This window comes from Fusarium phalaenopsidis (genome assembly GCF_050370095.1).
Source record: "Fusarium phalaenopsidis strain FUZ10S chromosome Unknown contig_32288, whole genome shotgun sequence".
NCBI classification, from domain to species: Eukaryota; Fungi; Ascomycota; class Sordariomycetes; order Hypocreales; family Nectriaceae; genus Fusarium; species Fusarium phalaenopsidis.
The window spans coordinates 1085707-1113509 of NW_028145412.1; the positions used below are offsets into that span (position 1 = coordinate 1085707).

General features: G+C 50.3%; 8 protein-coding genes and 1 non-coding gene across 9 annotated transcripts; 5 read left to right on the forward strand and 4 right to left on the reverse strand.

The window, feature by feature from the left end:
* Positions 1-1394: 1394 nt before the first annotated feature.
* On the forward strand, positions 1395-3606 carry LRP88_03927 (uncharacterized protein; the record flags this gene model as incomplete). The annotated part of the gene is made up of 4 exons (XM_083240525.1): positions 1395-1555; positions 1610-1794; positions 1846-2505; positions 2567-3606. The coding sequence occupies 4 exons, from the start codon at positions 1395-1397 to the stop codon at positions 3604-3606; spliced, it is 2046 nt and encodes a 681-aa protein (XP_083103815.1).
* A 972-nt stretch (positions 3607-4578) lies between these two features.
* LRP88_03928 (cupin domain-containing protein) lies at positions 4579-5256 on the forward strand (the record flags this gene model as incomplete). The annotated part of the gene is made up of 1 exon (XM_083240526.1): positions 4579-5256. One exon carries the CDS (start codon positions 4579-4581, stop codon positions 5254-5256), a length of 678 nt encoding a protein of 225 aa, XP_083103816.1.
* Positions 5257-10961: 5705 nt separating this feature from the next.
* On the reverse strand, positions 10962-12153 carry LRP88_03929 (M20 family metallopeptidase; the record flags this gene model as incomplete). Its single annotated transcript, XM_083240527.1, has 2 exons — positions 10962-11158; positions 11211-12153. 2 exons carry the CDS (start codon positions 12151-12153, stop codon positions 10962-10964), a joined length of 1140 nt encoding a protein of 379 aa, XP_083103817.1.
* A 562-nt stretch (positions 12154-12715) lies between these two features.
* LRP88_03930 (major facilitator superfamily domain-containing protein) lies at positions 12716-14732 on the forward strand (the record flags this gene model as incomplete). Its single annotated transcript, XM_083240528.1, has 6 exons — positions 12716-13048; positions 13101-13202; positions 13255-13335; positions 13386-13648; positions 14124-14348; positions 14399-14732. The coding sequence occupies 6 exons, from the start codon at positions 12716-12718 to the stop codon at positions 14730-14732; spliced, it is 1338 nt and encodes a 445-aa protein (XP_083103818.1).
* A 3172-nt stretch (positions 14733-17904) lies between these two features.
* Positions 17905-19887, reverse strand: LRP88_03931 (galactose mutarotase-like domain-containing protein; the record flags this gene model as incomplete). The annotated part of the gene is made up of 1 exon (XM_083240529.1): positions 17905-19887. One exon carries the CDS (start codon positions 19885-19887, stop codon positions 17905-17907), a length of 1983 nt encoding a protein of 660 aa, XP_083103819.1.
* A 1281-nt stretch (positions 19888-21168) lies between these two features.
* LRP88_03932 (BTB/POZ domain-containing protein) lies at positions 21169-22192 on the forward strand (the record flags this gene model as incomplete). Its single annotated transcript, XM_083240530.1, has 4 exons — positions 21169-21212; positions 21263-21389; positions 21446-21882; positions 22186-22192. The coding sequence occupies 4 exons, from the start codon at positions 21169-21171 to the stop codon at positions 22190-22192; spliced, it is 615 nt and encodes a 204-aa protein (XP_083103820.1).
* A 395-nt stretch (positions 22193-22587) lies between these two features.
* LRP88_03933 lies at positions 22588-22702 on the reverse strand. Its single transcript, XR_014475166.1, has one exon. It is a non-coding gene; the product is annotated as a 5S ribosomal RNA (ribosomal RNA).
* A 1532-nt stretch (positions 22703-24234) lies between these two features.
* Positions 24235-26220, forward strand: LRP88_03934 (natural resistance-associated macrophage protein-domain-containing protein; the record flags this gene model as incomplete). Its single annotated transcript, XM_083240531.1, has 4 exons — positions 24235-24661; positions 24726-24964; positions 25025-25158; positions 25353-26220. 4 exons carry the CDS (start codon positions 24235-24237, stop codon positions 26218-26220), a joined length of 1668 nt encoding a protein of 555 aa, XP_083103821.1.
* A 579-nt stretch (positions 26221-26799) lies between these two features.
* Positions 26800-27392, reverse strand: LRP88_03935 (uncharacterized protein; the record flags this gene model as incomplete). Its single annotated transcript, XM_083240532.1, has 2 exons — positions 26800-27308; positions 27359-27392. The coding sequence occupies 2 exons, from the start codon at positions 27390-27392 to the stop codon at positions 26800-26802; spliced, it is 543 nt and encodes a 180-aa protein (XP_083103822.1).
* Between the last annotated feature and the right edge of the window lie 411 nt (positions 27393-27803).

The window sequence follows — 27803 nt, forward strand, 5'->3', positions numbered from 1 at the left end:
CCCAGCAAGCATTAATTTTGTCTAGCTTACGCATCAATTTCTCCCGCTCCTCGCTGCATTAACCTTTTAAGACTTCCTCTAGGTCATCTGCTCGACCCAGCTCTCCTTCAAGTCCCCAGAAGCCCGCCAAGTCGTACATGGACCGGAGTTTGCGCTGGTGGCCACTAAGAATTGCCGGGTTTGGTGGGGTGGGTTAGGCCCGGGCCGCCCGGTCTACAGGTCGGGACAAGGCGGGTAGCGGGTGGTTCGTCCCTCCGTAGGTGCTGCTGTCAGTTGATGCGTTGCAAGAGCAAACTCCACTTACGATTGTCTGCGAGCCTCTTTATTAGGATATAGGATAGGGCCTGCATGCAGCTGGACTTAAAGAATGCTAGTGTTAATTCATTGAGCTTCGAAGAATGTGCGCTTTTATCGGGCCGGCGCCCGTTTGGAGTCGGTTGCTTGTCCATTGCGGCCAAGCAACATGTTGCTTCTCGCTCATCTTCCTGAACATGGTGGTTGGTTTATCTGAGGTGCTTCTTCCTTACTACTCTCGTTGGTCTGGTCCTCTCACGACTGCATTGCCCATTGCCATCTCCTGGCCGACAAGATCAAATCATCAACAATGTCTCTGACCACCCACCCGAGATCCTGAATCATCACCGACAGCTGCAAGGCATACTTGCGATAAAATGTATCTACTCGAAATAGCCTGCTTTTTAAGCCTAGGCTCCATGCATCACGCCACCGTTATTTCGTGTCATCTTGCCCGACCTTCTGTGCCTACCGTGATGGTCTTCAGACTCTTTGCCGACGGAGACGCTATGGCGAAGTTAATCCTAAGGTGGTAACGCGAAGAATGTGATATGCCCGATGGCTTGCCAGCTTGTCGGTGCAGATGTCGGTTTAAACTGCGGTGCGACCTCCGCCTGGTGGCATGCTAGGCTCTCGTTCTGCCTGCAATGCCTCATGCCAAAGATTTGGTCGCCAGTGGGATTTACGCCCTGCAAGATGGACGTGAAAGTATGGATGGTCTGGTGCTTCTTCTCTTGAGCACAGAAAATCTGCATCTTGAGGCTGTGCTTCGTCTTGTTGCATACCCATCCTCGGCGTCTTGAGCCGTTTAGCCGCTGTGGCGCCAGGCTCTGTCCTGTTACGAAGAATTCTGCAGGCTTGAAGGCCGCCTGAATCCCTGCGTCTACTTCTCAGAGCTGGTGGTGTGCCCGAGGTGCACTTCTAGGCTGACCAGCCCAGCTCTCGACACGACAGGGATCACACCGAGCTCCCAGCGGACCCTTGACCGCACAGCCGCACTAGCCTACAAAAACATGACACCATCCCTGCCACCATTTTTTGAGGCTTTTCTGCATTCTTCTTCATCTTGAGCAGGCTCTTTCCCCGCACGCCGCGTCAACATGGCGGCGCGACGCTCACTTGGATATTACAAGCGGTCAAACTGGCAGTATTTTCGCAAGGATTTGGGCACGAACACGTATTTCTTTGGGGATGCGTATCAGGATGAGAAGAGGGAAGATGTGATCCGGATACTGAAGGAGGAGGGCAGGTATTGGGGCGAGTAAGTAGCTGGCTACCAATCTCACGTAACAACGTTGCTAATTGACAACTACAGCACAGACAGGGCAGAGGGAGAGTACCTTACGTACGTCAAGAGTCTGGCTGGAACATGGCCTCAACTTCAGCTTCTCGTCGACTTCATGGAGGTTGGCACGATTCCGACGCGATGGTGCACTTTTCCAGGTGAGGTGCCTGTGAAGAATCAGAAGCCACGCTACGTCTATGGGGATACCATTCCAGGTGAGCCAAGTTGCGTGTTTCAATCGTTTAATCATGTCTGATAAAGTCTAGACATAAAAAGAGAGCAATTTCTACGAGCGAAAAGGATGAACGTGGCTCTACTCGAGTACAAATCAGAAGGCAAGCCATCCGTCGAAAGGTACCAGTTTGACGAATTGCATCCACATTCTGCGCTTGCTGGACTGGAAGAAGCCGTTTCCCGAGTCAAAGACAACTCAATCTCACGCAAGGACATCAAGCTTAGCCTCTTTGTTGTCGAGGATCTTTCCCGAGACATCATCGAAACCTTGGGAGCTGGACTTGATATCGACCCTCGTTTCTTCCGCACTCAACTCATCGACTACGTTTGGAACAACGTTAGAGACCCATGGCGTGAGCCTCCAATGCTCGATGTAATGTCTCGGCAACATAACTGGTTCCAGATGCGGCTCGTCCGATCCCGATACTTTCCAAACCATCAGGAACTCAGCGAAGCCCAAGAGGCCGTTGACAGATTCAACGTGATGCGGCGAATGGACGGAGACGACAATCAAGCATTTTGGGATAAAGACCCGGCTATGGGCAAGGATGGGACGAAGAATAAAGCCTCCAAGGCCGCCAATGGATCCTCATCTCAACTAGGAGACGCGCCCGTGGATGCCAAGGTTGGACACATTCGCAGTCGAGCAACCTTTTGGCTCCGCAATGATATTGACAACGACACGGCTGTTGGTAAGATCAACTTCAGTTGGGTTCCAAGCATCAGTTTTCCCCGCTAACGTGTCTCTTCAAGCTGTTCTTCTCCTCGAGCCAACTCCTCAGCAGGGATATCCCCTTTGGCGTGGATATGCCAACTGGGATGAGCTACCTCTGTTTAGCTCGCCACCAGACGACATCCCCCTAGCTCCGCCTTCAATGCGAAGTGATCAGGATGAGACGCCAAAATCTTGGCTTGAAGACTTTGTGTTCTGGGCCCAGAAAGAGACATGCTTCCCACGATTGCCATCGCCTTCTTCCCCAACTTCTCCCCTCGTGATTCCTGTTCAAGCCCTGCTGCACCTTGTGTGTACAGACTGGCTCACCTTCACCGACTATCTCAACGCTCGTCTTAACCAGATCGATTGGGAGATATCTCGGCCCGCCTTCCTACCAGTCAACGATGATCGAGAACCCATCCTGAACAAGCTTAACATCTGGCGTCGATGGGTACCTGTTTGCCGAGATATGCTTTCCGCAACTCTACGCCAAGCATCGGATCTGGAACTCCGACAAAAGCGTTATGAAGGCGAAGCCTACCGGATCGACACAGAGGCAATCTTTGATCCCTACAGACGAGACTACGAGCGCATACAGGAGCGTCTCAACGACTACGAGGTACGTATCGATCGTCTCAGCACAGTGGTCAACAATGCCATCAGCCTCGAAGACGCGAGAAACACGGCCAAGAATAGCGAGAGTGTGGGAAATCTTACTGTCCTTGCGTCACTCTTTGTGCCCCCTAGCTTGGTTGCAAGTTTGCTTGCCATGAACACGGAGCCTTTAAAGGATCTTGACGAAGCCCTTAAGTGGTGGGTGGTCGCATCCTTTGGGGCTATCCTCCTACTATTTGCCCTCTATCACACCATGAGAAGCGAGCTCACATGGAAGGTTGTGTGGAAGACCATCACCAAGACGACGGAGAAGTACGCCAAGATGGTAACCTTTACGTCCAAGGTTCGGAAGAGAGCTGAGAGGGACAAGGACGAAAGCGATGATGATCAAGATGGGAGACATGAGGGACAGAATGACAGCGAGGAACGGAAAAATGGGGTTCTGGGAGACCGATATGTATAGATATCATCGAAAGGCTTGTCTCAAGCTCTTTCTTGTCACGAAGTTATGAGGAAGGCACACAAAGATAGTTGTGCCATGAATGAAATGCCCTTGGATAAAGTATTAAAATGATCTTTCAGTATGGAAACATTTGTTCAGCTGTGATTCGATGAGAGGATCGATTGCTACCACTCCCTGCAACTGATGTTTACAGGGCTGCAGATCCACCCCATCTATCTACCCTTCAATTGCGTTCATCAGTGGTCGACTACCTAACCCTGGGGCAAGTTTGGCACTATTTCTTAATGGGAAGATGAGTTTGAAGATTAAATTCTGGAAAGGACCTGAATGGGTCAGGTCTATTAGACTACCGGCAAACTCTTCATGTGGGCCGCGGACTTGTCGGTCTGTTCTTGATAACCAACTGGCATTTTAAACTACTATAGATTCCCCCTTTGTATTTAATCTCGCCGTAAGCTTCTTGTCCGAGACTGAGACTATTCTTAATCTAGGTCTTACCTACTCTACAGGCATTGGTCGGGCATTCATCCGCAGCAGCGAGACAAGCAATGCTCGCCGGGGCCATTCTTCGCTCGAACTGCCCGAAAGGGTTTCGGAGTGACTTAGACCATTCGACCACAAATCGCTTAGGGATACCCGAACGGTTGCTGCATGTACTTGGAAGGCGATCCCATAAGGCTTGTCTCGGACTCTTCTGCCGTACATGGTTGAGGGCTATGTCCGGAGTAGAGCCCTGAGCCAGAGGTTGAATGGCTTGAGCTGGAAGAGGTCTCATTCGTCCATCCCATCCCCACGATCGGGAAAATGTGCCGGTGCTGACAAGACGACCCCACGACACTCGGAGATATCTGCCGGCCATTTGTCTGATATGAAATCAATAAATAATCCTCACGATTTCGTAGCGAGCGTAGATAAGTACACCAAATCCATATCCGTGTACGAAGACCAAGACCTTTCTTGCAAGCTTTCACCATGGTGGAAATAAAGCAGTATTTCCTCGCCCCTACGGATCTCATCCCGAACTCTCCGCGCCCTCTGCTGCACTACAAGAATGTGCTGCCACGAACCACTCAGAACCACGACCATTGCAGTGCAGCTAGGGTTTATGATCTATTCGAAAACAATGGTTGGAAAGTGGAGTGGCTCGTCCGTTATGGGCAGACCCAGCTTTCCCACTTTCACTCCAAGGCCCATGAGGTTATGGCTGTGCTATCAGGCCACGCGACGATCCGATTTGGCGTCGCTGACACCTCTGAGGATATGCATGATAATACGTACGGCTCGGCCAAGGAGGAGGGCGGCATCGAGCTCAAAGCTGAGGCAGGAGACATCTTTCTCATTCCGGCTGGTGTAGCACACAAGACCTATGACACAAAGCCAGAGAATGAACTGAAGCTCTTGACACCAGGGTCTGGTCATGGAATCGAGGCTGAGAACCCCAGGGAGGCCCTATCAAACATCAAGCTATCGGGATTCACAATGATGGGGGCATATAACGGAGGCGAATGGGATTTCATCAAAGGTGGAGGAGAGTATGAGAAGATTTGGTCCATCCCCAAGCCTAAATATGACCCTGTGCTGGGAGATTCTGAAGAGGGACTGAATAGGTTCTGGCGTGGGAGTAACATGGCCCTTCGAGCTCATCTGTAATGTGTATAATGTGTTAGTAGGAGTAGGTCAGCTCATAATTAAAAGACTTCAGCAGTTTAACAGGCTTTGTTACAGAAACAACGGCACCTCCGGCAGAGCCGCCTAGTTTCCGAGTAAACTTCTTTTCGTTCGCATTCTTCGAAGCTCGAAGCATCTTACCTCCAACACAATCGTCCACTGGGGAACCTGGCTTGGTTACACCGCAGGCGTGACGGCCATGGCCTATATCGCCAGTGGTATCCCTGTGTTTGGTTGCTTGGTCTCTCGAAATTTTAATGTCATTTCAACCTTGCGGCTGCATGTGGCTATATGATGACTGGTCTAAAGCTGGTACGGTCCAACGCCGAGGTGATGTCTTATGGTTGTCTGGAGCGTCTTTGTTATCATTTGCGGGACGTTTCTTATAATCGCCGGGGCTTATGGGTCTATTATCTCGCTGGTCTCTGGCGGTGCCACTTACCAACTACCTTTTGCTGGTATGTGGTCCATTCGAGAATGTCCCGATCATCTGCGTACAAAGCCCCTTCGTGGACTTGGGCTTCAGTAGATGGTCCATTTGAATTGTGTGTTGGCGCACAGAATAATGAGGAGGAGAAGTTATGCGTGGCTGTTGAAGATGTTTGGTTAATCTACGCCAATGATCGACATACCACTGGCCTTGTGAAGGGTGGTGCCATCAGTTACGTGGTCATCTCCTTGGACCTGAGAAGGCGGCTATGGTATCTAGCAGAAAGCTACGATATTTCGACGACGCTACAATCCCTGGGTATCCTCAGGGGTCCATAATGTTCGACGAAGGAGACCAGGAAGGGTCGCTGGTTTCTTATCTTGACAATCTCAGCTTTGGAGGACATGAAAAAGACTTGACTGAGGGAGCATTGAGACAGACTGAGCCCTTGAAGGATGCCCAAGGCTCGGTCTTCTTCTTGCTCATCCAGAACCAGAAATATTCCGTTGGTGTCCAAAGCATAACGTACATGATAAGCGAGTGGGACAAACAAGCAAGCGTGACAAAAATCCCTCAACCGACATCATCTTCATTTAATCAGTTGAATCTCGACCACCCAGCATGTCACAGCCAGATAATGAGGCCAGAGTCCTTCTCGCTCTTCAGGCCCTTCAAAATAACCCAAAATTAAAGCTCCGACGCGCTGCAAAGATCTATAAAATTGGCCGCATGATGCTATGGCGCCGGCAGCAAGGCATTCTTTCTACGCGTGATACTATCCCGAAGTCACGAAAACTATCTGATCTAGAAGAGCAGATCATAGTTTAGTTCATTCTCGACCTAGATTCGCGAGGATTTCCCCCACGACTGCGTGGTATGGAAGAAATGGCCAACCGACTGCTCGATAACAGCGACGCGCCACCCGTCGGCAAGCGCTGGGCTTCCAACTTCGTCAAGCGACACAAAGAGCTCAAGACGCGCTTTTTTCATAGATACGACTACCAGAGGGCCAAATGCGAAGATCCCACGGTTATTCGTAATTGGTTTAGGCTCGTGGAGAACACAATCGCCAAGTATAGTATCGACCTAGCTGATATCTATAACTTTGATGAGGTCGGCTTTCTCATGGGCGTCATTGCAAGCGGAATGGTCGTCATAGGCTCGGAAAGACGTGCAAGGCCGAAATTGGTCCAACCGGGAAACAGGGAATGGATTACTGTCATCCAGGCCATCAATGCGGAAGGCTAGGCGATCGCGCCATTCATCATTGGTGCGGGCCAGTATCACCTCGCTAACTGGTACCGAGATAGTAACCTCCCGGACGACTAGGCCATTGCAACGTCTCCTAATGGCTGGACGGATAATGAGCTAGGCCTTGAGTGGCTGAATCACTTTGATCAGTGCATAAAGACGCCGTCGGTTAGACATTATCGTCTTCTGATCCTCGACGGCCATAAAAGTCACTAGTCTCTCGATTTTAAGAGATACTACCAGGCAAATAAGATTATTACGCTTTATATGCCGCCTTATTCGTCTCACCTACTCCAGCCTCTCGATATCGGATACTTTAGCCTACTAAAGAAGGCATATGGTCGAGAAATAGAGCATCTGATCAGATGCTCTATTACCCATGTTTCAAAGACTGAGTTCTTCCCGGCCTTCTACGCCGCATTTTAGGCCACTATGACGAAAAAGAACATCAAGTTAGCTTTTAGAGGGGCCGGACTTATTCCCCTTGACCCGGAAAGTGTCATTTCGAAGCTTGATATGCAGCTACGGACGCCGACGCCGGTCGAGGAGGTGGCCGGGCCGTCTGCTACTTGGGTTTCTAAGACGCCAAAGACCGTCCTTGAAGCTAAATCTCAATCTAAATACCTCGATAGACGAATCAAAAGGCATAATAGTAGCTCTCCAGAGTCGATTCTAGAGGCATTAAAGTCTCTTTCTAAGGGAACTAAGGCAATAATACATAAGAATGCCTTATTAAAGGCAAAGAACCGCGACCTTCGACAGGCAAATAACCTACTAAGTCGACGCCGGAGGGCAAAAAGGACCCAAGTATAGAAAGGAGGAGTAATGAGAGTAGGGGAAGCAAGGGAAGCAATTAATCAGATGAGTGTAGATAGGCAGGTAGAGGGCAAATCATCGAGAAGTGGTGGTCAAGGAGGGTTGGGGCGACGGAGGGAAAGGCGCTGTGGAGGATGCAGAAAGATAGGACATAATGCAAGAACATATCAGATAGTTATGGCAATATCTAAAGAAGAGTGCAGCGATTAGTTTTAATTCATTAGATAGTTTGTTGTGTTTTTCTTGTGATTTCTATTTTCAAGGTTGGGATTTTTGTCACGCTCGCTTGTTTGTCCCACTCGCTTATCATATACGTTAATATTATATCAACCCGCCCACCAGACGGGGTTTTTTCATTTGGTTACTTTTGGTCATACAAACTTCCCAACGGCTCTCGTGCGCATCGGCTCGCATCGGAATATCCTGAGCAAACAATTCTCGTTCTCTACGATTGATCTGTGAGGGCCTGGGGTAACTGTATCTTTTGCTGTTGTGGCTGATGACCTCTTTTGGAGTCATCATTAATGATAACGAAACAAAACCCTGGTGTTGGAGGCTTTGTTTTAAGTAGATCAACGTACTTATGTGGGCTAGAAATTCTTTAGCCTACTTTGTTTAAATTGCGGTTCCCTTCTGGCGGGAAATTGTCTTCAAGTCGAGAGCGGACAGGAGTCAAGTCGGCGAGTGGCTGGTGTCAGATAAATTGAGGCGAACCAACAGCCTCATGATAGTGATCTGATTGGGCGAATAAACTTGCATGCTCGGACCAAAGATTTTCCACAGGTAAGTACTTCGCGTGCTCAAGCCCCCTCCAGAGATAGAACTTGGCTTCCTCCGCCTTCGTGCCGCTCCAATGGACAATCAACGTGTATCGTTGTCCTCGCACAGCGAACTCCCCCCTGAGATACTGGTACACATCTTTTCGTACTTCGAATACTCTCTGCCCAGATGGCCGCATGCATTCACTGCGGACCCAATCCCTGGACACGCCGAAACGTTGAGCAGCATTTGTCAAGCCTCCAGGCACTTCAAAGCACTCGTCCAGCCCTTGCTTTTTTGTTCCGTCATAATCCACGGAAAGTCTAAATCGCTTGAAATCCTCATCGACGTGCTGAGCCGGTCTCCTCAACTGGGGAGACTGGTCAAGGAGCTGGATTGTACCATCAGGTCCAACAATCTTCCCTCCACGCCAGAAACGCGCTCCCAGTTTGCCAGAGTGCGTTCACACCTCGAGATACCAGATGAGATTGCGGATGGAATATCTCAGGGCTTGTCCTCTGAGGACACAGACACCATCCACGATGCAATAGTGGCATTCTGGCTAGCGCTAATGCCAAATTTGGCCATGTTGGAAATTGCCCTCCCGCGATGCCCTCATCTGGTGCTTTCTTTGGTCGAGAATACTCTGGTAGTGACAGATACGTCCCTAATGCGTGATCAAAGCGCATGCCTATCTGTTCTAGCGCATATCGAAGCGATTCCAGGGTGGTCCCATGATGGGACCAGTCCGGACAGCAACTTACTACGATTTGGCACCTTTGAGAGCTTTCTCAAGCTCCCCTGTCTAAAGACTCTCTTCATTCAAACTGCCACCTGGAAGCAAAGAGAGTCTGACCAAGACTACTTGATGCAAGACTGCAGGCTTGAACGGCTGTGCACGGCCCAGTTAGAGATCCGGCCGAGTGGCATTCAAAATTTGCTTTCAACATGCAGCAATCTCCGGTCTCTAAGCCTAGGCATCGATCCGATTCCAGACCTTGATTCTCGCTATTACAACATGGGAGACATGCTCCGTGCCTATGGAAAAGGTCTTGAATTCCTCGAGCTCCGCGTTCATGGGCGATGGCCTGGGGAATCATTGACAGAGGAGGCATACGTCACTCATAGGATCGGAAACCTCCAGACCTTGTCAAAGTTGAAACATCTGGAGCTCATCTTCTGGTTCACAAATGATGATAAGAAGAAGGATACTCGTTATCCAACGAGACTGAACCTTGCTGAGAATTTACCGAGCTCGCTTGAGGTGTTCCGCGCATATCTCCCGTTCAGAGAGGAAAACAAGGAGGGTCTGGGGGAAGAGCTGTGCGTTTTGGCTGAGACAGAAAGGTTTTCTGGTTTGCGAGAAGTCTACGTGGCAACTGCCCCAAAGTTTCCGAGAGCTATTCGACGGACTGGGTGGACGTATTGTGATAAAGAAGATAGATATAAGATCCGTCCAATGTGGACGACAACTGAGTGATTGTGGGTGTGGGTTGGACACGACGGCGAGGAGAGTCGGGCTGTTCTTACATGAGCTTCCCAATGTAGATTCAATTTCACCGAGCCATCTGCATCATTCGTCGCGATGACTGCTGTCAGAGTCATATCTTACGGATCTTTTATCTTCCATCCCTTGTCCTTGTCTCTCGCCCTAACTGACTTGGCGCCACCATTCCCAGTTCTCAAACCTCACAACGAATCCGACATGTTCACGATTCTCAAGCGCGCAAAGGTTGAATATGTTTCATCATGTCGCATATCTGCACCGCCCGGCTTTCACTTGGAACCATTTTGTCCCACCTCATTCTCGGGTTGCGCGGACGTTGTCTGCTCATGCCAGAGTATTTCCAAGCGCCGGCTTCAAGACAATTCCATTCGATAAGACGGTTGAAGAAGAGGCCCTCCCGGGGTATGATGCCCAAAAATACTACCTCGTGCGGCTTGGAGAGGTGTTTCGGTCTCGATGCCAAGCGGCAGCGAAGCTTGAGTATGGTGGAAGATCAACCGTCTAGCTTTGCCGGGATCTCAAGCACGTTGACGACCCATAGTATTTATCCCCTCTCCGAAATTAGGCATTTTAACGCGAGATAATACTGCTCCAAAGCCATCTTCTACACAGCCAAGATTTTCTTTTGACTCTCAAGGTTTGTGTTACTGGAGAAGATGCCAGTAACGAGGTGGCCATATCCGACCACATCAAGTCGATCGATGCGGAACATCTCGGTAAGGAAAGGCTGCGTGTCGTGCGAGATAAGTTCAAAATTCAGAGTCCTTCCGGACATCACCAATGCCTCCTACTCACACCTCTGGGCCTGACCTACACCGATCCGATTTCCGGAGCCTCTTTCCAGAGAAACGCCTCAGCGCGGATCTCTTACGTCAAAGTCTGCTCATGATCCCAACACCACCTATACTGCTGAGCAAAAAAGTTTCAATGAGAATTTCCGCCGAGTGCGTGCCTAATGATAGCCCGATACCCCCGGACTGCCTCTTCAAGATCCGAGACGGTCAAGAACTCATGAGCTGAATGAGCGTTGAGAATGGTTCCAGGTCCATAAAGATACCGCTTGTGACTGCCCTTCAGATTTGGAATGTCAGTTCCGTAACTGAGTACTATTGTCTCAAAGCCTGATGATTCGTTAGTCCAATTTCCGTTCTGAGTGATTCAGAGTACACGTACCATCAATATCGTAATCGATTGGCACGGGCCCAATGCCGTACGTAGAAAACTCGACTTCAAGGTTCGGGTCGCTCTCCAAGACAGCACGACGAATCAAGTCTCGCACCTGGTCCGGGGTTCCGGCTGCTACTCTTACTCCGCCTATCGCAGATGCACTGGCGGGAATCACGTTCCCGGCAACGCCACCCTCAATCTTCCCAATGTTAAGGGTGCTGTTGCCAAACTCCTCGCTCCAAGGGAGCTCGAGACGTTGAAGGGCCCCAAGCCCACGAACAAGGCTATCTATTGCATTTGAACCGGTTTCAGGGTATCCCGAGTGACCGGCCTTGCCGTTTGCCTTCACAGTGAACCCCAATCCTCCCTTGTGCCCACGAGCAAGCTTGAGTTCTGTGGGCTCTCCAAAGATGACTGTCTCCCAAGAGAGGCCGAGATCGTTTGCATCCCGCATTCCAGGGCCTCCCTTTTCCTCTCCCACCACGAAGAGCAAGGCCACGTCACCCTCAGTGATTCGGTTATCGTCAAGGAGCGATTCAACGGCAATGACTTGGGCTGCCACGCTGCCTTTGGCATCAACTGTTCCTCGCCCTCGTATCACATCACCATGTCTCTCATAGGGCCAGTATGGAGGGACGGTATCCAAATGCGAGGTGACGAGGACTCGGGTTTGCCTTGAGCTGTTAAAGTAGGCCAAGATATTTTCTTGGTTGTTTTCAAGAGGTTGGGTTTCAACTGTGAAACCAGCATCCTGGAGATAGGCTGTCAAGAACTCAGTCACATTCTTTTCGGAGCCTGTGATAGAGGGTCTTTCGACGAGTGATTTATGTAGGTCGATCAATCGTGATGAGTAGTCTGGTGTAGAATGGAGACTCTGCAGGGGATGTTGCAAGCCCCCTATGGCGGCAGATGCCTGCGCGAGGGTGGCGACAAGAAAGATAAGTCTCATATTAGGAACTCGACGATAGAAAGGGGATGAGGGTTCTGGCACAACTTGATCGGTATCGGGGACAGGTCTCAACGAAACAAAACTGATTTTTATCAATGTATGAGATTCGATGCCGTTACTGGTCGTTTGATTGTTAAGCAACAAGACCAACCCCTCGTTTTTGCATGTCATCATTGATGTGCATTATTTCGAAATACACTAACACGCGGGTGGGAGCCGTAGATAAAGACGCATTCTCCACCACCCCGGGAATAGCAGCCCATCGACACTGCCAAGCGCCCCTTATCTATGGAGGACTCGGGTTAGATTGAGTTTCCGAACATGCTGGTATAGTCTGATTCGGACGATGATGGTTGCAGTCTGGCCTCACGAGTAACCGAGGAGTGGTTCATCACACAAAACCCCTCTTTTTCGCAATAGGCCCCCTACAATGACGATCCGGATAAATGATGCCGATTGTACGACAAGTGGGAGGATCGGCGTATCTTTATATGTCTCGGTGATCGCGCACAATGTCTTTGAACTTGGCAGTCCTGATTCCCTTGCCCAACACCAAGCAACCATGGCCTCTCCACGAACTCCTCCTTCCGGACTCGAGCCGGAAGTCGATTTTGACCGTCAAGTATCAAATGAGAAGGCCTCAGTGGCTGCACCCATATACTCGTCCATAGAGGAACCATCCCGAGAGCAGCACTTCAAAGTCGTCGCACGAGGTGATCCGCTCTCCATTTCTGATGACGTACGGGGTGAAATCACCGGTTACGATGACTCACTTATGAGGGCTAGGGCCGCTTTGAGTAGCACTGAGGAAAAGAAGCTGCTAAGAAGGATTGACTGGCATCTTATCCCTCTGCTAGCTATTATGTACATGGTGAAAACCATCGATGCTTCCAACGTGTGTGGCAATACCCCCAAAACGTCCGCTACCTTGCTAACAAGCGCCTCAGGTTTCCAATGCTAGAATTATGGATCGAGGAACTCCTCGGAATATCATGATTGAGCTTCGTGTCACTCCCGATCAGTACAACTTTGTAACTGCAGCATATTATGTACGTCGAGCCCTATACTGCTGCACCGGAGACACGCTGATGATCATCAAAGATTCCATACATCCTCGCAGAGACACCTTCGAATCTCCTTGTCAAGTACTTGAAGCCTTCGGTATGGCAAGCTCGGATCATGGTGAGTGTCTACGGAAGCCTTGATCGATGAGAGCTAGCTGACAATAGCAGATATCTTGGGGTATCGTTCTTTGTTGTCACGCTGCTGTCACGAATGCTGGCGGACTGTACACTGTTCGTGCGTTCTTGGGCCTTTTCGAGGCCGGTCTCTGGCCTGGCATCCTCTTGCAGCTGTGCTACTGGTATAGACCAGATGAGATGGCGTCCCGAATAGTCCTGGTGACATTGCTTGGCAACTTCAGCGCCGTCATAAGTGGAGTTCTCTCCTTTGCCTTTGATGGCGTTCATGCTCGAGGTTTATCCGGGTGGAAGTGGTGAGTCACGACCTGGCTTTGGGTAAACACGTCGACTGACCACGGCGGTGTGCGAAAGGCTCATTCTAACTGAGGGTGTCTTCACGATCATTCTTGGTATTATTGTCTACCTTGTTCTGCCAGATTGTGTGTACAATCCATCCTCCCAGTCCCCAAGCAAGCCAGGCATTATACACATGCTAACAATTCTAGTTCCAAACACCGCCCGTTGGATGTCTCAGGCAGAGAAGGACTTTATCCAAGCTAGGCTCCCTATCAATGCTCCCCGAGCAGCCGAGAAGGACTTTGACTGGACGGAGTTTTGGCAAACCCTCAAAGACCCCAAGCTCTGGCTCTTCCTGCTCTGTTGGGCCTTTTACACCATTGGGACAACTGGTTTGCAATTTTACCAGCCCACGGTCATTGCAAACCTAGGTTTTACGCAAGTTTCTCTAAAGATCGCTTCACTATACCTAAGCTAACCTTATGCTCTCAGGACGATTGCTCAGGCTCAGCTCCTTAATATCCCTCCCGCCATCTTTGCTTGCATCTTGACCATTGTTTTCGGATGGGTAGCGAATACCGGATATATCCCTCTACCTGCCATCCCTTTGACTTTTATGATCATCATTGAGGCATGCTATGTTGTTTTGTACACATTCCCTAATACTGGGGGTGTGTATGCTGCTACTGTCATTGCTGGAGGTTTCTCCATAGCCTGGTAAGCAAGCACTCTCCCATCACCTACCTAGACCATGCTGACGCTTGTAGGTACACAATGATGTGGCCATGGCGAGTTCAGACTACAGATGGGGCTACAGGATCGGCATTTGCCATCGCCTTTGCCAACAGCTACGGACAGATCGGTGGGGCTGTAGGATCTCAGTTGTTCAACTCTAGGTTCGCACCCCGCTACACGACATCATTTGGTATCGCTATGGGCTTCATAGGAGCGGCGATTATCATGAATATCGTCACGTGGTCGGCTACTTGGAGAGTCGATGTAGCTACTCGACGGCTGAAAAGGGCGCGAGTGGCCGCCGGCAAGCGCAACGAGGCTATTCTGGACGACGTCGATATTTATGTGGGGAAGAGAAGAGTATAAGCCCTCGTGGAGAGAAGTATTGTAAAGCCATGAGATATGACGGTCAAATACATAGGGACATGGGGATTCTTTTGCAGGAGGCTTCAAAGTAACGATGAACAGTGCAAGAGGGCGTCCCAACCAAGAGAGTCAAGCCAAGCTCCCATCTCTAGCGGCCCACAGGGTGTCAGTGTGGGTGGGTCAAGTTGCTCCCTTCAGTGACAAGGTGGCCCAGTTTCGTTTTTGCCCTTGAATGACAGGACCCCTCTCAACATCTCCAACAAAGATTCGACACCGTTCACTTTGCATACCTACATGTGTCTTGTTTTCAGTCGCCGGTAAACACAAAATTCCCATATCTACTGAAGAGGGCTGCGATCCAGATGGTCCAGAAAACACCCCAACCCATTGTCGGAATCCCGGCTGGGCGCGATACGGAAGAGATTCCCTCCGCTGCCGAGTTCGCCCAGGATCTGGACTTTGACCTCAACTGTCAGGAAGACGATTTCTTTACCTGGATGCAAGAGCAAGTCGAGGACACTGACGATACCTGGACCACTACAGACCTATTTCTCTCCACCTCTCCCTCAGAGACCCTGGGTCTCCCGGCCTCAGCTACCGAGACAGTGGGTGAGCCTTCTGCGAGCGCCACACCATTACAACCTCCAGGAGCCCATAAACCGCCAAAATCTGGTCGTCGCTTTTCCACTCGGGTGGCAAAAATACTGAGGAACTGGTTCGCAGCCCACCATCAACGCCCCTATGCCACCGCTGAAGATCTCGAGAGGCTCCAGGGCCAAACGGGCCTCAGCCGTCAGCAAGTAACCAACTGGCTCGTAAACGCCAGACGCCGCTCTAAGCCTCCTTCTTCCCAGTTACAAGCCTCATATATCCACGATGCTCCTCAATCAACATCGACTGGACCCGGTACCATCAATATCCCCCGACGACCTCCGACGCCTATGCCTTGTGAACAAATGAGCCCCCTTCAACGCTGGCAAAACTCGCCACCTGAATACGAACCTGCTACTGTCGCCAGCATCTCTCGCGCCGTCGCGGCCTCGCCTAAACTTGGGCCCTTCTCGCCACTATCTGGCAGATCTTCAGATAATGCCTCATCGGTCAGTAGCGCAGGCAACTCCCATTCAAGTCGCGGATCTGGGTCTCGCACCTCAGCCCATTCCTACAGCTCCGGAGGCTCTCTCAGAATCCTGGCACGACATGCGGGTCGGAGGAGACGGCGAAGGGCGCCCAAGCGACAAGGCCCCCTCCAGCCAAGTCTATTCCACACCTACCACAAGTATCAGTGTACGTTTTGTCCAGAGACGTTCAAAACAAAGCATAACTGGACTCGACATGAGAAGTCACTGCATATCTCGCTCGAGAGATGGGTTTGCTCTCCAAACGGGGGCACTGCCATGCACCCCGAGCAAGGCATATCTTGTATCTACTGTGGACAAGCCGACCCGGACGAGTCGCACTTGAATGCACATAGTTATGCTTCATGCATAGAACGCTCGCTTGAGGAGCGCACTTTCTATCGAAAGGACCACCTACAACAGCACTTAAAGTTGGTACATGGTACCAAGTACATGGAGTGGCCGATGGATTCATGGAAAACCGACAACGCCGAGATCAGATCTCGATGTGGCTTCTGCGGAGAGGCTCTATCGTCCTGGACCATACGAGTTGACCATCTCGCCGACCACTTTAAAAGTGGAAGCACAATGGCAGATTGGAAGGGCGATTGGGGATTTGACCATGACGTGAATGAAATGATCGAGAATGCTATACCACCTTGTGAGTAATTTTTTCTGGCATTGCAATTCCCACAACTAACCGACAGACCTCATTCATTGCGAGCAAACTTCACCACTTCCATTCTCTGTCACTCAAGGACCGGCCGGCACACCCACCAGTGCATATGAACTCATCAAACTAGAGCTCGAGTATTATATGTACGACTACCTAGACGCACACGGCCGTTTGCCTTCGGATCACGAACTCCAGTGCGAGGGATGTACTATTATTCTTGGTGCAGAAGGCACTTCTGACCATCACGTCCCCCCGGCGCCGTCATGGCTTCGAGACATCTTCACCAGTTCAACCGAGATTGTCCAACAGGCCCGCTTACGCCCCATCGAGCAGATCAACAAGTCACGCATGAGCCAACTCAAGATCAATGGCAAGAGTGACATCTTTGAGGGTTGCGAGCTAGAGGCTCAACTATGCCGACTAGTTGCAATTCATAACATGATAGGCCTTCCTATGACAGACTATGAATTGCAGAAGGAGGCGGCTAATCTTCTTGACCGTATCGAATCTAGCTCACACAACTCTTCTCAACTTTTCACCGGATTCTTGACGAGGCTCGTTTGGATGACAAGCAAGTGGCTTACCCCCTTGCGTGATCGAGGACGACAATTCCCAGCCGAACGCATGACAGATGAGAATAATCTCCAGCCAAACTTGGCCACCGATCATTCATCCAACAGGCTGGTCAATTCTAAACCCAACTCTGGGCACCTGCAAGGGGGTATGACTAATCTGTTACAACTTTTGGATCATGCCAGGACCCCTATTTCATCTACAATGGCGTCAGGTGTATCTCCCTCGGCGCTGCAGAGTACAAAACAAAGCAAGGGCATTGTCAGCCCCTCAACTATCCATCATGCGAGGCCGCCTTCTACAACCCAAAATCCTTTCCGCGGCAATGGCCCATTCAATGGGACACCCTTCAACAACGACAGCAACAGCTACAGACGCCTTGCAAGGGATCTCTCCCGATTTGTGATGACCACCATGTCGTCCAACAACCCCAGCAGTCACATACCAACTGATGAGGAGTTGAAATATTAGGCACGTTGGATTTGGTATGACGAGTGCGTACACCATGTTCTTGGATCATTACAAATGCGGCCAGTGCTGTTCATACTCCCATCTCAGCTGTATCACAATCACAATCGCTAACAGTGTCTACGTTTGTGTAGTGACGACCCATGGAACCAAACTCCTGCTGACAATGCCGAGTGGCTCCATGACTTTAAACGAGATTGTGGCCTCCTCACTGACGATGGGCGGCACGTTGAGAGGTAGACAATTAAACTCATTACGTGACAGCAATCAGACAATGCTTCATACTTTCATCCTATCTGAAACCTGATCAACCGTAGGTACTAGCTAGTCAACTAAACTACTTGAGTTCCAGTCTCAAAGCATCGTACTGAACGTATAGCGAGTCAGGCAACACGGCTGTCTCAACGCTCGAAGCATTGAAAGGCAGGCTCAAAACAAACTCGTTCTTCCCTGCTCGAAGGTTTGAGGACGGGAACACAAACTTGTGTTCCACGTTCTGGCATGCAACAGCGCTTCGGACAGCGCAAGAACCACTTCGCCAGTAAGGAATCAGCCAGGTCGATTCGTAAGCCCCGTTGACATTCACGGTCCACGGCAAGTCGTTGATTCCGCCCTTCACGGGTGTCCACTTGGCGTTTCCATTGGCGCTTCTCATGCCTGCCACCTGCACCGTGAATGTAGCAGTTCTGGCTCGCAACTGGTTCTTGTTCAAGTCAAACGTGATGGTCCAGTTGTTCACATTGTCGTAATACGGCTCCGAGAGAAGGTGGTTGCCCTTGGATGGGAAAAATGACCAATGAACATAGTTGAGGTCCTTGGCTTCGTCGCTTTTGCCCACGTGGAAGTTGACTCCCTTGGGAAACTCCTTTTGGTACTCATACTTGCCCCAGTAGATTCGATATTGCTCCGGCTGAAGGGGCTTGGATGTATCAGGTGCGTACCCATGAAGGTATTCGCCAGATGATTTGTCTGGTACACCGATCCGCCAAATCTCCTTGCCTGCGCTTTCCTCACGCCAGGTAAAGCCCTTACTGTTGTGTGACCGTGAGATCTTGACGTCGTCTTGAATGAACCAACCGAATACTCCGTCAGCGTAGATGGTGACTCGATAGGTTCCCTCCACCACTTGGGGGATACTGTAACGCCCAGATTTGTCAACCTCAGCCCAGTACTGGAGTGACTTGGTGTTGAAAACGTTGAGTTGAAAGTCTTGCTTGTTCTCAGAGAGCACAATAATCGGCCTTTCAGCACCTTTCGGGAGCTTGATATTTCCCTTGAAGGTGACCCTCTTTGACGAAGGGGCGTAGTTAGGGACGTGGTGTGCGATACTGTCGTAAAAGTCCACGTTCCACTCCGAGCTGGCATATTGCGCAGCGTCAGCCCTCAACTCAGCAAGAGTTGTGTTCTTGTCACCCTTGTTGAAGTAGTAAAACTGCGGTCCCCATGTGCGATCAAAGCCATGGGTAATGTTGGGCATGGGAGCGCCGTGGTGGCCCGAGACGATGTAGTTATAGACGATGCCATCAACAACAAGATCGGAATGAAGTGGACCGCCGTAGTAAGTCTCCCGCGTGTTGTGAACAAGCCAGGCTCCGAAAGTGCTCCCATCATCACTTGTCGAGCCATCGCTGAATTGGCCATGAACATCGTGATTTCGCCAGCTCTCGGACAGGCTGTACTTGGTAAAGTAATCCGAGTACTCTTTTGCGTACGCATCATCCTTGTCATCCCCCACGTACCAAGTCGCGTCTTGAACCGAGACGGAGTTGGCCATTGAAGGGAGGGGTCCGTAGTTGCCATCACTGGTTGAGAAATGCGTCCATAGCTTGGTGTTGGGCCTAAAGAGGGTCCGGAGCTCGCCCAGATCCCGAAGGAACGGAGTTGCTGGATTGAAGTAGGTGAGACGAGAAAAGGCATGCAGTCCAGTCTCTCCGTCTCGGAGGAAGAAGTATTGCGACAGTGTCTGGTTTGTTGACTTGTAGGTGTCACTCATAACAATTCCAGCGTAGTCGGTTCCAGTAGAGTCTTTGTCTTTGAGAAGCTGGAGCTGTGCGGTGCTCCCCGGTGTCCAGAAACCTGTGGGAATACAAGAGCAGTCCAGGTAAGGTCCTTTGCCTCTGTTACCGTCTTGTGGTCCCAGAAGATCCTGGCCATCAAGCGTGACATCGGTAATATGTCCAGTAGATTTGGTCAAGACCACATCGAGCCGATCATTGGAGAGGGAGATGTGTGTCGAGTTCTCCTTAGCATTCAGTTTTGCCTGAGAGAACACCACGAACCCTGAAATGAGGGCAAGTGATTTAAGAGTTGGAGCCCACATGGTCGCAAAGACATGCCAAACAAGATACACAGCTGAAAAGGGAGGGATTCAGGAAGTGTGTGGTGCAGAAGAAGATCATTTAAGCAACATCAGGATATAATACTCGGTGCCATTCACTCCGAAAGACCTCGGCAGTGATCAACCCGAGAGATCGACACCGACTATTTTGGTGAATGGAACCAATGCCCCCGCCCCCATCGAGGACATGATCCCGGGGATGTATAGGCGGGGAAGACAAAAAGACCACATGTTGATGGATCGACTTTGGGGGAGATGGCATGCTGTGACATGATTGGTGGAACGTTGTTGGTGATGACTTCTGGCTAATTTGGCAATGCAACCTATTTACATCAATATGCGGGGAATCGCTCAACCTGGTTAGCTATACGACTTGAGTGAATTCCAGCATTTGCCAATATTCACGACCAATTCTAGAAAGAATCATGCAAGATCATCTCCTATTCCATCTGTTCGTATCTATTTACTGTTCCTCTGTCTTTAATATACTCCTGTCTGATTGCCTACTACTATTAAAACTGCCCAATTGGGTTATTTAAGACCTTCTTTATATCCAATACATAGACAATCATTTGAGGCCTCATTGTCAACGCCTTTGAGTAAATCGTTGTTGGTTGATGGCCATTCTTTGTTTTTAACTTAGGGACACCTACGAAAAGAACGAGAACGGGCACTGGCTATAATACCCCAGTAATAAATTTGCTGACAAGACCAGTTCATGTACAGAACCCCTCATTCATCCGTCGTCGAAATATTTGTCCTACCGCAAGAGTGGCATGAAAGGCAGGGTGAGGTTCTACAGCTGCCCTCTAGATTCACATCTCTATACCAAGACTAATTTATTTCCCCACGTTCCACAACAGCATTCATGTTTCACATGTTGTGGAGTTCCTTCATAATAGGGATGCGAGGTGTGATAACTAGGCACGCCTTTGCCAATCTGCAGGCCACCCATATGAGGCACAACACCATGTCTCTGGGGAGTCGCGTCAACACTCTTCCCTCTTGCCCAGGGCAGCTAGCCTCTAGAACACTCGTAAAGTATCGTTCATTTGCCTCATATCATTAGTTCCGTTCTCCGGAATAGATGGGTGTGACGTCACTGTTCTTGACCCAATATGCGGGAGGCCGACCAACCCCGATCAACTTACCTATGCACAAGGAGACCATTTTGATCTTTTCCTTCTCTCTTTTTCACCACGCTCGATCCTAAATCTCAAGAGAGACCTACCGTTCTGTTCTGATATCTCAGCGCTACTCACCATGGCATCTGAACCGTTCGACCGTTTTCGATCATCGTTGAAAGGGTATGTCACGCTACAAAGATCCCCTCAGAATTAACTCACTTCTTTAACAGTTACTTCAACCAAAGCACTCTCTCGGATCTTTCTGTCACCTGCGATGGGCAGACCTTCAAGGTCCATCGACTGATTCTGTGCGCCCACTCCAAGTATTTCTCCAAGCAACTGAACGGCCCATGGAAGGTATTGATCTGTTTTATAAAGGAATAATCCTTGGCAAATGCTAAATCATTTTCTAGGAAAGCTCTGAACAGGTGATCAACATCCAGGACTTCGATGTTGGTGTTGTTGAGGCCATGTTGCACTTCATGTACAACTTTGACTACACCAATGTCAACGGTACTTCGTCCATGGTCTTTGAGGCCCAAATCTACCAGATCGCCGACAAATACAGTATAGATTCCCTTAAAGAACATGCCACAAAGAGGTTTGGCGCGGCCCTTGATATTGGTTGGCCGATGGATGACTTCCCACTTGCCATCACTGTGGCCTACACCACTTCACCCTTGGACGACCGGGGGCTCCGAGACCTCATTATCGAGACTTCCAGTCAGCATATTGATGACCTTTTGGACAAGGGTTACTTCTGCGAGGTACTGCGGACCACAAACGATTTCGCGGCTGACCTGGTGCCATTCTTGCGCGCCAGAGAAGCCCACGACATCAAGAAATACAGGTGTCCTTCATGCAGGAAGACCTTTTCCTGCAGCTTGTCTTCCGGAGTGTGGCACTGCCCGCTCTGTCAAGGCAGGCGCGACGATTGGAAACAGTTTCAACTGTAGGGACTATGCTAGTGATAGAATCTTAGTCTTTGGGGAGGCAGGTAATTGAATTTGCCAGTAAATCTCTCCCATCTCCACCAAAGATAAGATATCTCTTTCTCCTTAAGGTCTTGCGACGTACTTTGCCATTGGGTTTGAATACTGGCTTGTGTTGATACTTCTACGCTGTGGCATCGCGGCTGATGGCCTCTCTGTAGTCTTTGAAGATAACAGAACTCCTCTCTCTATCCCAGGGCATGATTTCATATCGATCTAGAATCTCTATCGAATCTGTTTAGACCTATTGTGAAGCCCATGGTTGTGATTATGATCTGGTAGTCTGAAAACTAAATAGTTCCACGCAACGATGACAAGATGAGGAAGTAACATATAGCTGCCCACGTTAGCATACATGTATTTCGATCTGCTCTTTCCGCCAATACAACACGAGCTTAAATTTCTCGCAGTTGTTCTGTTTCTTCATGGGACTCTTATACCACTCAGCGTGGAGTTTTAGCTTGGGTCCATAACCGGTAAAGAGTGATGGCTGTCAAGGTTTCATAACAAAACTTAGTACTCACAGAAGCTCAAAGCAAAAGAATAGAGCAAAAAGGTCACACATACAACAGCGGGTATTCGCTAGTCGTCACCGACCTAACTACTAATCCGCCCCTTACTAGCTTGACTCTGGGAGAGCAGACGGGATCCCGTATTTTCTAGTAGGTATGGTCGTATGTGACTGATTGTTGGGGCGGCAAGGTTATGAGTTTCTCCAGGGGCTTGATGTATGAGTAGTCAGGAACACAGCGAAGGAGTATTGCTTCAGATCCACTACGAAACTGTATCAAGGCCCAGAAGAAGACTCAAGTAAAGGAGCTTTCGGCAGTTCAAGTTAGCAGAAAGGGTTTCTAAGCGTAGTACCCTATAGCATTGGGCCTGGGCAAAGTATCACCAGGGCAGCAGCACCTTACAGATACCCTGGCCTTACGTAAGGAGGAAGATGAAAACGCCCTTTGAGTCATATTACTTCATATAGTTGCTAACTAGGACAAAGTGATCCCACAAGGTCCTCAACTGTCACTAAGGTTGTTGCGGGGGCAGCAAGATGGTGTCGTCAAGTAAGCAGAGGTTTAACCTCTCTGGGGGATGCCAATCCATGTCTCCAGTCCCGAGATTGGATATTAATAGATGACAGTTCCCAGAAATAAATACTGCTGACCAACTATCACATTAAGGATCAGGTATTTTACTGCGTCAACGCGATTCAACGCGATTTCAAGTGATGACAAAAATTCCATCTCCCAGCCCAGAGCGAGAATTCTTGCAACACTATTGCTCCCTGAAAGCCCCCGGAAACTTCAGGGGGTCGAAAAACTGTCCTGGCCAATCATGGAGTAGCGCTTGATGAGCCAATGAACGTGTATGAATGAGTGGACCAGCGCTCAAGTTGTACGGTGTGGGTCTCAGTAAAAGTCGCGTCCCAAGTTGCTAAAACACTTGATTGCGCGCCTTGGGATGAATACGCCAGATGTCTTCTCGAATCCTTCTAGCGCTCAATTGCGCATCACCTTCAGCTTGCCTTGGTCTGCAAACAAAATCCCTAAAAGACCCGACGAATGGGGCCCGTGAGCGTGTCGGGACTTGTGATCTTCTCGTAAGTTCAAGACAGTCTAGCGTCCACGGATTGGATGGGCCCCGACGCTGTCCAGGTGCCGTAAGTGCCGTTCGTTCCGGGGCCCTTGCAGAGACTCTCTGACCTTCAGCCTATCAAGTTGCCTCTTGCAGTACGCCGCGTCAACGCCATTCTGTTAGGGCTTGTTACCTGTAAGCTGCGGTGGAAACCATATCGTCACCCTGTACGGAGTACTTATCACCAGGCGTCGTCGACCAAGCTGACAATAAGATCACATCAGTCACGAGCATAATACAAAAGCAATGCTTACCCAGCACACCCGTCTCTGCAAATGGGTGCATGCCGTCCACCATCACTGGTTGTCGGGCGGGGTGCCTGGGCTCGGTGAGCAATGCACGGTTCTAGATGGTCCATAATCTAAGCCCTTGAAAAAGAAGCTTCGTCTTCGGGAAAGCTCGCTTCAACGGATCATTGTGCGGGGACGTTGTACGAGCGACATGGAACATGCCGACCCCGGAATGGCGTATCCGGCTACCCTTCTTATTACCGTTGATAAAGCGGCGTGTCCCACGCGACACAAGACAGCGGTTTCTGTTCAAACAGCTTCAATCGTCGACCAAAAGTGACTGACGCCATGAATAAGACATCTCACACTGATGAGCCCCTCAAGGGTGATAACGGCTACAACCAGAGTCCCAATCCAAACTCCAGTGACCTCACCACGAACGAGGACTTCAATGGGCTCGTCAACAGTCGGGCCGTGCTACAGGATGACTCCCAGGCACCGCCAGACGCGGCCTCCAATGTCTCAGGACAGATAGCCAGCGACGTTCCTATCGAGAACGCCGGCCGTGCCAAGGCCACGTATCGGCTGGCCTATCGGTCAATGGACCGTGGCCAGCCACCCGACGGCGGTCTGCGGATGCCCGCACCCGCCCACCCCCCACCGGCTCCGGCTGGTGATGGCGCCGACCGCGGCACGCCGCTGCAGCGTCTCAAGAAGATGCTCATCACCGTTGGCTCATTCGTTGGGCCAGGTTTCATGATTTCGGTTGCCTACAGTATGTTGAACATTGTCATCCTGCAGGCATTTTCCCTTCACCTCACTTACATGTGTGCGTCCAGTTGATCCTGGCAATTACTCTACCGACATCGCCGCGGGAGCCTCATATCGCTTCCGCCTCTTGTTCATCGTCCTCCTCTCCAATCTGTTTGCTATTTTCTTGCAGAGCCTGGCCATCAAGCTCGGTACCGTCAGCGGCCTCAACCTTGCTGAAGCCTGTCGTGCCTTTCTCCCTCGATGGCTCAACTACATCTTGTACGTCTTTGCCGAGGCTGCAATCATTGCCACAGACATAGCAGAGGTAGGTCATCGATTGATCCCCTGTTTCTATCTTTTGCATCGACGGGTTCTGACCAACTAGGTGATTGGATTTGCCATTGCATTAAACCTTCTCATTCCTCAAGTACCACTGGTGGTGGGATGTGCTATTTCCATCATCGATGTTATGGTCATCCTCTTCTTCTATCGTCCACACGAGTCCATGAAAGGCTTACGGTATTTTGAAATGTTCATTGTTTGCCTGGTTCTCGGTGTCGTGGTTTGCTTTTGCATTCAGCTGTCTCTGATCCGTGACACCTCCCCAAGAGAAGTGTTCAGGGGCTATCTACCATCAAGCTCACTCATTGAGTCTGAAGCGTGGGTTCCGGATCCTTACTCCTCGATTTTACCCTCCTTCTAACGTCCGGCAGTATCTACCAGGCTTGCGGTATTCTCGGCGCGACAGTCATGCCTCACAGCCTATATCTAGGATCCGGCATTGTTCAACCTCGCCTGCGCGAATACGATGAGCGAAGCGGTCTGCTACCTCGCCAACTTACCTCGGGGTCATCGGTTCTTGATGAAGGCATCGACAAAGGCTACTACGTTCCCTCTGAGAGCGCAATCAAGCACTCGCTCAAGATTTCCATCATTGACCTGGCCACCTCTCTCTTCACATTTGCGCTCTTTGTCAACTCCGCCATTCTTATTGTTGCCGGCGCCTCGCTTTACAACAATCCAGATGCTCTCGAAGCTGATATCTTTGGCATCCACGATCTACTTTCCAAGTCTATCTCGCCTGCGGCAGGCACCATTTTCGCCCTAGCACTACTGCTGTCGGGGGTCTCGGCTGGAATTGTTTGCACCATTGCCGGACAAATGGTCAGCGAGGGCGCCCTGAACTGGAAAATCAAGCCGTGGCTGCGCCGCCTTGTGACCCGCAGCATCAGCATCACCCCAAGCATTATCATCGCGGGAGCTGTGGGCCGCTCCGGGCTCAACGCAGCGCTTAATGGTTCGCAGGTGGCTCTGAGCATCATCCTGCCGTTCGTTACTGCGCCGCTCATTTATTTCACCTGCCGGGATAAATACATGACGGTTCATACCGGCAGGGCGCGCTGGCGTACAGCGGACAGGGATGATGAGACAGCGTTGGACCGGGTAGTTGGAGAGGGAGCCGAGCTCGAGCACGAGGGCACCAAGATGACTAACTCGTGGTACACGGCGATTCTCGCTATCTTGATCTGGCTATTCATGGCTATCATGAATGTGGCTAATTTGGTGTTCCTAGGCAAGTAGGCGGCGCCATGTGTTGCAGTTGCTCGGTGAGGAGTAACTGCGTTGTCACTGACCTGGGAGAATGAGCATTCAACCTGCTATCACGTGGATATGTACAAGCAAGCTCGGGTTGCATGCGTCTGATCGTCATTAATACGGATCCTAAGTCTGCCCCGCATGTACCATTTCAGGGCAAGGAAATATCAGCGGCACATGAGAGGCACAATTGCCCTGGTGTCAAACCCATCGCCCATCAGCGGACTAAGGGACAGCACGTCGACATTTTTCCACCGATCAGAATTATCTCATGCAACACCACATTTCCTGGTACAGTCGTCAATCTTTAGTGACCAAGTTGCAATTCGTAGTCGAATGTCACAGCTTCAAAGGAACCCTCAGGAAAGGATCAAAGACTGCCCCCAAAGTCCATCCTGCAAACCAACGTACAGAATCAGCGGCTCGGCATGGTGTTTTTTTCGTGGGCACAGCCCTCGAACATCCTCATTCAAACATATTGACGGTCAAACTATTTTTTACACATTTGTACAGTATCACCTTTCCATATCGCCATCAACATAGCCCATCGCCGAAACCCCCTTTCTAGGCTTGGACGAACCCACAGCCTGTCTTTCCATTCTCATTCGCCACTGCAATAGCTGAGCATGCACCGTTCGAGCTTCCAGCCTTTCCTGCGCAGCATTTAGATGCACAGTCAGCGTCGGAGAGGCACTGGCCTGTGATAAACTGCTGGCCGTTGCCCTTGCCCACATTCTCAGCACCCGGTGCATCGCTATTGACCCCAGTGTTGGCAGGTGTTTGGGCTCCTGCAGTTGATGTAGCCTGGACAGCAGGCTCTGTAGAGACGACAGCTTCTTGCTCGCCGTTGCCGCCGAATCCGCATCCCTGTTTGCCCTGCTCGTTGGCCGCCGCCTTTGCTGAGCAGACGCCGCTTCCGTTGAGGGTCGCACAACATTCACTTGCGCAATCGGCATCGCTGAGGCACGCTCCCGTGATGAACTGAAGGCCTTGACCATTCCCGACGTTCTTTTCCCCCGCGGGGTCTGCCGGGAGGGCCAGTGGGTTGGGAAGTGCTAGGACGCTGGCGAAAACTAGGTTTCTGTCAGAGCGGAGGCAACAATGGGAGGGAGTCTTTCCATACCGGCGAAGGTGAGTGAAATAGCGAGTTGAACCATTGTGTACGGTTTTGAACTTGATGTTGAAAGTGGTTGTGTTGAGAGTAGTCTTGTTGTGAGGTGAGATCTTTGTGCGTTGATGTGTTGATGTGTCTAAGAGATGTGAGGTAGACTGGTCACTCAATCCCTTAAATACTTCATTAGAGAATCGTGTTTGTTGTCGAAAGCCCTCGAGTCTCATACTTGTCGGCCGACTCGAGGCCGCAGATGAGCGCTAATCGATACATCCTCACACATGCTCGAAGGCATTCATGTTACGGATGTCGGCCTTCCGGTTACACCACATGTCATTCACAACTGCTGGCAAAAGGGGCTCTGCTTCATGATCTTCGAGCCTGTTTCGTTCTATTTTAGTCCAAACCCCGGCCAAACCACGTTTCATGATCGTCTAACGTTGGATGAGCGCCAACT